The sequence below is a fragment of the Camelus bactrianus genome, chromosome 2 (genome assembly GCF_048773025.1).
Source record: "Camelus bactrianus isolate YW-2024 breed Bactrian camel chromosome 2, ASM4877302v1, whole genome shotgun sequence".
Taxonomy (NCBI): Eukaryota; Metazoa; Chordata; class Mammalia; order Artiodactyla; family Camelidae; genus Camelus; species Camelus bactrianus.
In genome coordinates, this window is record NC_133540.1 from 28,338,768 (window position 1) to 28,351,230 (window position 12,463).

The window sequence follows — 12,463 nt, forward strand, 5'->3', positions numbered from 1 at the left end:
TTCAGGTATTTCTTACACACCTATTCCCATGGCAGACCTTTATGGAGTCATTTCTTTTTACATTAAGATAACAGCCTTATAACATATGTGTACTTGCACAAGCTGGTTAATGTCAACTACAGTCCTGACCTCCAGAGATGTATCTAAATCTGGAATTAGAATAACACGGAAGCTCTACCTACAAGCCTTATCTCCTTGGGACCAAAGTAGTCTAGTAATTACTGGAATACAGAAGCATGGTGGGAGCATCAGTCAATAAAATAGCACAGTAAACTAACCCTTAATTTAGGTTTGTGTGTGTGTGTGTGTATATATATATATATATATATATATATATATATATATATATATATATATATTTTATTTAAGTATTAGAGAAAAGATTTAAGAGTAATGATCTATGTAATAATATTCCAGAGAACACAGTAATTCCAACCACAGCAAAAACAGACTCATCACCGAGCCTGTGGTGGGAGAGTTGCTGACGTTTCAACACGTCCGACCACTTGAGAGTCTAAAAGAAGCACAAGCTGACGCCCTGGTCCTCTAAAGGAGCACAGCTCTCGTTCTGCTTTACTTTCTACTGTCAAGTTGGGAGATACCTGGAAAGTTGAGAAGAGTGACAAATTTTTTAAATGTCACACTATTAACATCACTTTATTAAGATACTGAGAAGATTAATCAGAGTTCTCTACTACTTTCCAAGCTTTCATCTCTCAGAGACTTCACGTAATTTCTCTAAAATTGTCTATTTAGTCTATGACAAGGCACAGACCAAAAGAGTGAACCTGGACAGAGCAAAAGAATGAGTTTCACAGGAAACAGGTTAGAATGATAATCTCAAATCCCTGTATAAGGGCTCTAGGCTTCTTTAATGGAGCCTGGCTACTCGGAGCTCCATACAAGTTACCACACTTAAAACATATCATCTGCTTTTCACTATTATGGGAAGACATCTGACTGAATTAATTAATCTAGACGATTCCATCTTTTTCCCATCCCTCTCCCCTCCAAGAAGAAAAAGGCTACTAAATCCACTAGCATTTCTTTATCCATCACCATTACATTATCTGAGCTCTGAAATGTTCTTAGCTTAAAAAATTGTATAACAGCCTATTTTTTGGAGGCTGAGGGTGGTAAGAAGTTTGCGCTATTAAAAAGTATACAGAGATGTGCATGTCCATTTGATTTTTTTTTAACCTTTGTTCTCCTGGCTTTAAGAGCAGACATCATTTAGTATATAACTAATATTGATTCAATACGTGAAAGGAGAGAATAGAGACTGGATAGAGCAAGGGCCAAGAAGCACCACAAAGTACAAATGTGTCATTAAGAATAACTAGTGTGTGTGTGGCGGGGCGGATGGGGGTGTAACTGACATGGTAATACAGTTGGATTGTTCATTATCTGCTGGACCAACGCTTCGTACTTCTTGCTCTCTCTTTCAGAAGAAGCAAAGGCAAGACATAAAAACAGTCCACTAGACGACAAACTGTTCTTACAGACTGCTATAAAAATTAAACACACATACTCTGTCTCTCTTCTCCAGACCACTGATCATTAAATGCAAGTCTAAAGATCTTACTGGTAGCAAATTATAGAATGTTTTAATATTAGCGTATGTTCAATTCTGTTTTCCTAGGCTCTTACCTTTTCTAAAGTGATACGTCACATTTCCTGCTTTCAGTTCGACAATTTATTCAACGTCTACAATATGCCTACAATACTCTTGGCATTGGAGATTTGGTGACCTACAGGTAAATGGTCTCTGATCGTGAGGAGCTTGTAATGAGGTTGGGAAGAAGATACCCATACATGTAATTTTAACAAAAGGTGGCTGTTGTAACAGTGAAAGGACACACAAGATGCTGCTGGAGCCCAGAGTTGTGGCATAAAAGGGGGCAGAGAAGGTTTCCTGGAGGAAATAATGCCACAGATGAGTCCTGTGGCAGGAGATCCATTAGCCAGGCGGAGGGACAGTCCAGGCAGAAAGAAGAGGAAGTGCCTGAGGCAGAGAGGCATGAAATTGCATGACAGGTGTGGCCGGGAGAGGGGGTGGCCAGGAACTCCAAGTAATTTTGCATTTCTGGAGATTAAATGAGAAGTGAAAGAGGCCAGGACATACAAGCCAACCTGGCCTGTAGGTGGCTAGATGCCACTGAAATGTCCAAACACCGGAACGCCCCAGACAGATCCGGGATGTAGGTTCACTGCTCTGGCACAAGATGGCATCTCAGAAGATGAGAGGAAACATGGGCCAGAGGCTACTTCCAACAGCCTGGATTCTCCAGTATCACTATTAAGAAGGCAACTCTTCCTGGATGTCCACAATAGAACTATTCTGAGGATGTCATGAGAGCCCTGGACTCAGGGACCAGTTTGGAAACTCAAGTGCACCACTGGGCCACTCAACGTCTCTCCCTGGTGACCCCCCTGAACCATGAACCGCCTTGGATGATGGTTGGTTGTATAACTAGGTGTCCCTGACTGACTGCAAAGTGTGGGTGGACAAGTGGATAACCCTGACTTCCACTGAAGGTCTGGAATAGAAGCTACTAGTAAACAGTAGAACGGAACCTGTCAAACATATGTTAATTATGCTGAATTTGTACTGAAGTATCCTAACAAACAGAACTCTGGATACCACTGACTTTTGTTGCCTTCTTTTCCCTAACTCAACATTTGAAACAGCATCGTGCTTGCCAGCTAATGGAAATACCCAATTCTGTCTATGCCACCTTTTTTTTTTACCAGCCTTACAGGTTTTCTTGGGCTGCCTCAGGGGAACCCAGGGGCTACAGTCAGACTAGCCACAGGAGTTTATGTCAAATTTTTGCTCATTTCCCAGTCCTCAGCAACTGCTCTCCACCGGCTCCTGGTCTGAATAACCTCACAGCAAAATGCTACTATGTGAAGCCCCCCAAACAGTGAATAGGTAACATTTATTCCCTTCAACTGAAGGTCTCATACTCAGTCCCATATCTCTGCCCTGCCCTGACTTCACCTTTTTTTTTTTAACCACCCAAAAGAGCCAAAGCTGAGCATTTGTTCCCAATAGCCCTTCTCTAAGACATTCTTTTTCTTTCTGTCATCAAACCCTTCTTTTCCCACAGGCAAGCTGACAAAATCTCACTTCCTCCATCTCACAGGCCATTCTCCATCCATAATAGTCCCTTTCCTTGACTTAATTCCCATAATCAATATTACTCATTTTGTAACAATGTATTTCACACTGTCTTCCAAATTGGCTTATACATTCCTTAAAAGCCCAGCCCAGGGCTTATACATTTCTATGTCCTACACGTGATGCCCACAATGATGTAGCTGAAGTTTGGGCTCAGTAAATCTCCATTCAACAATTCAGTCGGCCCTCTGTATCCTTGCGTTCTGCATCTGCAAATTCAACCAATCTTGGATCGAAAATATTCAGGAAAAAATTCCAGAAAGTTTCCAAAAAGTGTAACTTGAATTTATTGCACACTGACAACTATTTACAAAGCATTTACACTGTATTAGGTTTTATAAGTAATCTAAAGATGATCTGGAGGATGTGTGGATGTGTGTAGGTTATATGCAAATATAATTTTATATAAGGGACTTGAGCATCTTCAGATTTTGGTATCTGCTGGTGTCCTGGAACCAATCTCCCATGGATATCAAGGGATGACTGTAATCACTATGACATCCACATGAATTTCTTCAATCAGTATTTTTATTCACAAAGGTAAACAGAAAAGCCCTCAAGAGCCTTTGGAAATTGAGAGAGACTAGGGGCATTTTCTAGATTTATCTAAAAGGAAAAATCAAGACTAAAGAGGTAAGAAACTTGGCCAAAGAAATGGCTGAGACAACAGTAAGACCAAGAGGGTACCCACTTTAAAGAGGAAGTGTTTAATAACTAAACCCCACTTCCTCTGACAAACATCCTTATCCTCAACTCAATATTCCTCTGCATTAAATGGAGGGGGCCATGCATCAGCTAAAGTGTAAAGCCGAAGGTAATTACTCTAATTATCTGGAAAACTCCTGAATTACTTTCTTCCTTTTGCTAAAGCAGATGTGTCCTCAATATCCAGAGCAAACCCATTATGGTTACAACAGTAAAAAATCAGAAAGTGGGAAATGCATAAAAAATCTTGGATAATGACAAGAAGCTGCAAAGTGTAAATGACCCAAAGACAGAATTGATTTTGTTTTTGATCTAAACTGTGTCCCCTATAATTGCTGTGACTTACAGGTTCGGTGCTTTAACCCATGTGCTGTTTCCGGCCACAGGAAGGCATTGGGTAGCCATTAAAAAACTGTCACATAAATAGCCACTTACCAGCTCACCTGGGGAGTGTAATGTTGGACAAGTAGTAAAGAATCTCAATTTTATTTATTTTACTGCTTGTAAACTCCCTGAGGAAAGGGGTGAGCTGGGAAATTTCCTGAACATTCTACCCTTAATTATCCACACAAGCAGATCAGAGAAGAGTCATAGAGAAGTCAAAATGAATAAACAACAAAAAAAAAAAGCTTTTATAATCAGCTTTGAAATGAATTCAGATCCTTTCAGGCATTTTCTTTCCTTAAATTACACAAGGGACCACCAGCCCGGAAAATGGTAGAGCACAGAGGTCAAATACACTGGTCTTGAAGTCACAGGACCAAGGTCTACATACTTGATTAGAAGCTCACCAGTTGTATAACCTCAGGCAAGTTATTTAACCTCTACAATTTTCCACTCCCTCGTCTGTACAATGAGGAAGCTAAAAGTAACTGCCTTGTGGGTTTGGGGAGAAGGTTAAATGATATAAGGCATTTGAAGTATTCAGCAAAACACATGGTAAACATTTAATAAATATGTATTTTAGTACTGTTAGAGTCCAGGGACTGAATGGAAATCAGCAGGGAGAAAGGAAAGAGAGGATGTGATCATGATCAAGTATATTGCAAAGTGAGGTACAAGGCACTTGACAGCTAACTGCCATTCTGCTAAAAATATCTGAGGAACTTGCATGTTCCCTAATTGCTCTTGTGAAAACCAAGGGTTTTAACCAACTACCTATTCTAGGAAAGCAAGTAGAGAAATGTGCTTTTCTTCCTACCTGAAAGGGTTTTCCTTCCTATATTTCCAGAAGCCAAGTTACCTGTCACGCAGGTGGGGAACCCGGCTTCAGTGCAACAGAGACCCCGAGGGCTCCCTAACCAACAGAGAAGGTGGAACTCATACTTTACCTGCATCCAGTGGTTTTTAAATACAATCATGCATGTTTCTGGGTCAACTCCCTGCAGGCTCACAGCCTGCTGGAGTTTGCCTTCTGTCGCAACCGATGACATCATAAGCCTTCATAAGCCAAGTGCTTCTAAGTCATATTTAATTTTCACGAAAATTTGGTAAGCGGTCACTAATTTTCAAGTATCACAGTAGAAATGTAACTTCTTCACATTTCATTGTCACCTTCCAAAACCTGTAATGACAGTAACAAAAGATGTATCTAATTGTTTGTGTATTAAATAGGACATGGACTATTAAATTAAAATCAAAGTACAGACATTCTCAAAGTCCAACACTGAACAAAATAGCTACAAAATAGACATTTATACTCAGTCTAAAGGCTTTCTTCTATTTTCTCTCACTTTTCTTCTAAAAATATAAAATAATGATGCTGCAAAAGCTACCTGCATAAAGTAAGCAATTGTTGGCTGGATTCTCTCCACTACCAACCACAGCCCCCTAGATTATTATTCTAAATCATTCAGATCTAGTTTTGATAAACAATAAGCTATGAGATCAATGTTGATGGAATTTAAAAACACCCAGAAATAGGAAAACCATTCGTTAATAGTGACGGAAATCAATGGCTTGATGTGACGTGGGGGAGTTTTAACATAGCACCCAGACTCCTGGGTCCAATAATAGTGAATTTTTTTTTTAATTAATGACTGTCATAATGGAATTGAAAGCATTCTCAGTCATTTTGGGGATACAACCTAAGTTAAGGCTCCTAGCTTTCCTGAAAGATAATAGAATTCCAAGTAACCTTGACAAATCAGATAGAAATGATCCATCAAAAACAAGATAGTGCTTCCTTGGTGTGAAAACAAGGTAGCAGCACGCTTATACATGAAAAATGAGGTATGTGGATAAAATATGAAGAAAACCTGACTGCAACAGAGCCAGTGGGGAGGAAAAGGATACTGAGGTCACAGAGTGTGCAGGGAATGTGATCCAGTCACGTGGTGGTAAGTCCCTGACAAGAACAGTTAAGACAGCGGTATCATCCCACTGGTTTCATCAGTTCAGAAAAGGACTGGGTATGGCTCAAAACACTAATATTTTTTTAGTGTACAGACTGGAGAGAGTTCAGAGAAAAGTAATCAGAACATCATTACCAGAGCACTAGGAAACAAAACCCATGATAAAATTTCTAGACTTGTAGTGCCAAAAGATTAAAAAATAATTAAAATATACAGGCTATTTTCAACTGAGTAATATAAAGGACGTTACAGGGAGAACACTGATCAGCTCTTCCTCCTACGAACAATAAAATGTGAGAAAGAGGACTTAAGGGGACGATTCACGTTAGACATGTGGGTCATGTTCTTTGTGGAAGTGGAATTAAACACTGGGAAACAGCTAAAGGAATATTCAAAGTCAGTACTTCTGTTCGGGGAATGAGGTAGAAGGCTAACCAATCAACACTGAAGGATCTTTAAAATAAATTTTAGGACATAAGAATAGAAAACTGGTAAGAAAATTATTCATTTTGAGGATAATTTTGAGGAGAGAAACATTCTTAAGGAGAATGCAGGAGGATTAAGATGTGTAGAAAAAATTAAGGCCTGTTACAAGGACTGCACAAAGCACACACCTGAGGGAAACAGCTCACGTGTATCTTCCAAGACTATGTCTTAGTACATAAATTGGTGAATTCCTCAATGTATAATTCTTAATAATACAAATGTGTTGCTTTCAATAAGACATTGTCTACTGTTAACCATGGCCCTCTGCCACTGAGGTATGTTTCACTAGGCCCATCTGGTGTTCTAAAAATCAGGGGTGACCACCCATGCATGCAGGATGTGTGCTCCCAGTCTCTCTCTCAGTGTCTATCTCTCTCTCTCTCTCTCACACACACACACACACACACACTCTCTGATCCTACCGCCACTCTCTTCACCTCACCCTGGTTGGCAGGTAGCCCTTATAGACAATAACCCAGTATGCAACTCTGTTTTAAGAGAGAAAACAAGTTCTGACTCAACTCTCTTGTTGTCCTAAACACTACATTTTTTTGAAAATGTCAAGGTCTCTTATTCGGATGGCGTCATGATAATAACTAGGAAAATCAGTGTTCTGGTTTATCCTGGAGGTTGAAAATGTAGAAGACTCTCCAAGATTCCTTCCAGCTCCAGGATTCTGAGATTCTTCCTCAAAGGAATGAAGGGAACATAAATCATGACAATTGCCTCTGAATCAAAAATAGAGACATGCTTTCTAAGATCCCTGTGAGTTAGTTCTCAAAGGGACTTCACATGCAATCTTTTCAGACAGTGAGACCGCAGCACAGACAGGATAAATATTGCAGGCCAGGCCGTAAACTTACAACGTGGTTTTGATGGAAACAGAATGTCTCTTGATTCCCAGTCCAGCGCTCTTCCTAGAAAACTATATTCTCCTTTCTCCTGGCTATACTCCTTGGCCCTAGGCCCTTCGGGAATCTTCTCTGAAAAGAGCACATCTCACTCAGTTGACGCTTAACCCATTCATATGGATGCCTGAAAAATCTAAACTTGGGAGAGAAAGGAGGGCGGTGAGGCAGGTGCAGGAAGCCCTGTGTGGGAAGGGAAAGGCTACGCCAGGAGACCCTGCTGATGAAAACACCACCTAATCCCCAAGAGGCCAGCTGGCTATTTCCACTCTGCCTCTCTCTCACTCCCAGAGTAGAGGGTTAAAGCCCTGGCATGTCCCCAGGCAACGCAAAAACTGCAAGGAATAACCTTTAATGAAAAAGAATATGAAAACAAACATATGTATGTATATGCACGACTGGGACATTGTGCTGTACACCAGAAACTGAAACATTGTAACTGACGATACTTCAATTAAAAAAAAAAGTAAAAAAAAAAAAATGCAAGGAAGAGACAGCTCCATGTTTACAAGCGATGTTTAAGGATGCACTGCCTCAAGCACTAACGTTTTCAATGTATTTCTGCATTTTCCTGTTATCAACCTTTTCTTTTTCTAATTCCAAGCTTTTTATTTAGCTCCCAGGCAACAGCTGAAAGTCCCGAGTGAGGGAGACAGAAGGACAAAACTAAGCAAAAGGCTGTGCGCAGGTAAGAGAGGCTGCGCGCGCTAGACTGTGTGCCTGTGTCACGAGCCATCACTGGCCGGTCCCCATTCCTGCCCTCTGCTGTCTCTGGATGGGGGCACCTGAAGCTGGGGACCGCCGAGGGAAAGCTTGCTGTTCTTGGCACACATGCAGCCTGTTCATCCCATAAATACACACATGGCACTTCAACTCAAATGCCACGCCTGGAGAGGGCTCTAGAGATCATCTGGCCCCTAATGAGGGATGTTTTCCTTTCTTCAAACAAACCACCACCAACCAAAAATACCCAAAGGACTCTTTTCCAAGAGTGCTTGTGTGTGGTATTGTGGTGTGGTTATTGAGGTTTTTGGACTTGCGGGGAAAGAGATGAGCTATCAAAATACAAGTACGACTGAGCTATCACACGTTCTATGCTGCAGACAGAACTGAGGACCGTGTTCTCCCCAAAGACGTTACTGAGGAGTCACATTTAAATATCTCGTTAATATTATATGCAGAAATATTTTCCATCAATAAGGAAAGAAAAAGTCTATTAACTGTTTTTAAGATAAGACAACTGATGTAAGAATTACGTGTTTTTCTTTGCTTTTTTCCAAAAGGATAGGATCTCTTTTATTTGACTATGGAAAAAGCAAAAGCATATGCTTCCGTATCACAGAATTATAAAATATTCCGTATAATCATGAAAGCTTAGACTCCAGTCATCTAGATCGTATCTCTTTCTGATGTAAAAATTCCTTCGACCTCATTCCCAAATAGACAGACATCTTCTCTAACTTCAGACTCTTTCAAAAACTACAATACTTAGGAGAGCTATAAATGTGTGAAAAATCATATTTTTCCTGGAACTATCAATGATTATATTTTAATATAGCCCTCTTTCACTATCACACTGAACTTAACAACGTATACTTTTTGGCAGTTCATTCTATATTATCTCACACATTATATTATCTCATCATATCTTCAAGTCTTTAACGTATTTAAATATAATATCCTCTAATAATGGGTCATAAAAAATTCCTGATGGGAAAGAAATGGACGGCCACCTTAAGAGGAGACACAGCCAAGGGAACATTTTTATTAAGGGAAAAGCGATCATATTTGCAGGTGTAATGAGGAGGAATCAACGAACATGGATAATTTGAAGGTACAAAATAAAGAGGATTTTGATGGAGCAAGAAGCAGAAGAAAGACGAGGACAAGAGCACAGGCAGGAGGGGTCTAGAGATAAAAGAGAAGCCTTTTCATAGTGAGTCACCAAATCTTGAACTTGAAAGAAAGACACAGCAAGGCTCCCTTCCCATCTTTCCTTCTCTGTTTCTCCTGATATTCCTCTGGTTGGTTTGTGGAAATGGTCAGAGAGTTTAGGTGGATTTAAGTAGGGAACAAAGCATTGGGGCTGAGAGTTTTTAGACCAGTTCTCCAAACATGGAAGTCAGAAAAGTTAACCTCCCTCCTCAGGGGACTTAAGCTTTGACCTGAGAGACAGGGCCCAGGGCGCCGGCTCCAGCTCTAACCAGCGTGAGACTGACTCTTGGTTTGGAACCTCGCTTAGGGAAGGAGTTAGGACTAAACGGTTATTTCGTAGACCTCTTCCAGCTCAAAAGTCATCATTTTACATACTTTACTACAACTGTTACGCTAATTGGGGAGAGGTAAGCAGATAACCATCACAGGAGGATAATGGCCATTCTACCAAAATCTCTGGACGAATTCCAGTTGTAAAAGGGATTCTTTTTAAGATTAAAGCATATTTCACTTATAGAACACAACACAGAAATCAGCCATCTCAAATATAACTTGTCGTTGGTTTCTTTGTTTTTTTCCTGTAGAAAAACTCATTGTTTTAGAATACACTTCAGAATGCTCTGAATTGGCTGCTATTAAATACAAAGAGTCTATTACTGTAAATGTGTTTATCATATAAAATTCCATCTCAGGGTGAAGATTCTTCAAATATTGGGAAAACCTGAAGAGAGGGGAACCTTGTGCCCTCAATTATAACTAATAGCAGTGGGAGGAATTCATTTTGGGTCAAACTACCTCAGACAACCTCTACTCAGAGCCTAATAAAATCCTATTACGACTAAATCCTCCCTGTGCTCTAATCCTTTGGCCCAGTTTCCTTTCCTCTCTTGCTGTCACACCACGTGGCAATCCTGGGCAGTGGAAAACAGAGCAACATCTCATAATCTCCGACTCTCCTGAACCTTGTCCTGAGACTCCCTCAACTTGTCACAGTGTGACTCTAGCCCATTCATTGTTCACTATCCACCGTTTCAGTAAAGCACACCATTTTGTTGCCCCAGGTTGCAGGTCACCAGTGAACACAGAGTGTACACAAAGAAAAGTCTTGTGATATATGGATTCCAAATAATTTCAGGCTTTGGTAAATGTATGCTTCAAAATAATAACAAGATTGCGGAAAACTGTTAATAATGCCATGAACTTGATTCCACCATGTTTTAGGTCTTAATTTCACTAGAACAAGCTGCCACATGTGCCATGCAAGTAACTGATAAGCAGGATAAATGAAGAAGAAAAGTTAAAATTAATATTCAAATTCATCCTTAAAATTTGTTATGGGACTTCACTGTCAAGGCTGTTTAAGAAACTAGACCCCTAGTGGCAAGGATCTGGAATGTAAAAAGTATAGCTTTTGAAAGTTAGAGCAAGTGTTGAGACATCAGCTCGTTGGTAACTGAACAGGAAAGTCTCTTATACACATTGGAGAGATTTGTTGAAACATGAAAACTGGACTAATAATTCAATCAGTCACTATAATCTAGGTGATATGCACCATCCTTTAGCATCACTATTTTGCTGAAAACTATTAAAGGACAAGTCAGTCATCTACCATAAAACCCTAAAATGTAGCTAAGGTGAATTCAGAAATAAGATTACTGGACAACTTCCATGGGATAGTATTTTACAGCAGAGATTTGAGGTCGATGCTCTAAATCTTTCTCCAAGAAGAACCCTCTTATACTAATGAAGTTCTTCTCAAGAAATGTTCCTGGGGAAAAAGCATACCAGTCGAACCAACATGTCTTCTCACTTTCCCTGGAAAAGCAGGTACCTTTGGGAAGTTATGCTGATTAGTCTAATACTTGTCTTCCCTGCTCTATTAGTCAGAATTAGTTCTCTACCAATATAGTCTTTCAGATGCCTTTATGTGAAAATTTTTAGATATGCAATCTGCAGCATAATTAAGATTATGTGATAATTATCTTTTGGAATAGCAACATGGAAAAAATCTCCTTTTCAAAAATGTCCTTCATCCATGCCTGGTTTAAGATGTACTCAGTGCAATGAGTATAGTAACAATAAAAAATCCCATATATCATATTCATGAATCTCATAAATTGTGGGAATATTTTTCTGGAGAGAGGTGGCAATAGTCTTCAGCCAATTCTAAGAAGGGTCCACAAATTGGCCCCCTTCCAAAAAGTTTTAAAACTACTTTAAAGATGCCTTCATGGTTCAACCATGAAGAGTTCCAGAACAGAGACTAACAGCCAGTTCAAATTCTAAAGGTAATACTGAAAAGACAGTCATGGAATTTCTGTGACTTCAGTGATAACAAAAAGCTCTGTTTCAGTAGTTTGGGGGTTGCTCCAGCCTATGAGTACCCATGTTCTTGAATAATAATCAGTTCAGGCCTCAGTGCCTCACAAATTTCATGGCTGGTTAGGTACTTCCACTCCTACTCAAAACACCACGAAGTCTGACATCATTGGTATAAAGCGATTAACATTTATTTCATTTAAAAAAATTATTATTATTATTTTGGGGAGGGTGGTAATTAGGTTCATATATTTATTTTTAGAGGAGGTACTGGGGATTGAACCCAGGACCCTGTGCACACTAGGCATGAACTCTACCACTTGGGCTGTGTCCTCCCTCTGATTAGCATTTATTATAATGTTAGCAACAGGCTTGTAGAACATGGTCCAAAGCATCTATCTTCATCAGTCTATGAAAATGGACTGTGAAGAGTCTGGGTGCCTTCTGTGCACTATAAATATGACAGAAATGGAGTAAATCACTGGTACTTGTGTGACCCAATACATGTGTCTTGACTTCAGGTAGGTGGAATAATATTAGCACTTATGCCCAAGCAATCTAAGACCAAGAAG

The 12,463-nt window shown here is 39.8% G+C and overlaps 1 protein-coding gene across 3 annotated transcripts in view; it reads right to left on the reverse strand.

Moving 5' to 3' along the window:
* The window catches only part of FHIP1A (FHF complex subunit HOOK interacting protein 1A), a 225,063-nt gene that overhangs the window by 79,630 nt on the left and 132,970 nt on the right, over positions 1-12,463 (reverse strand). For all 3 annotated transcript variants that reach the window (XM_010968500.3, XM_074377296.1, XM_074377298.1), the window contains exon 3: positions 5,221-5,453. In XM_010968500.3, the coding sequence (XP_010966802.2) occupies positions 5,221-5,325 (105 nt within the window). In that variant the 5' untranslated portion in view covers positions 5,326-5,453. The remainder of the gene's footprint in view (positions 1-5,220; positions 5,454-12,463) is intronic.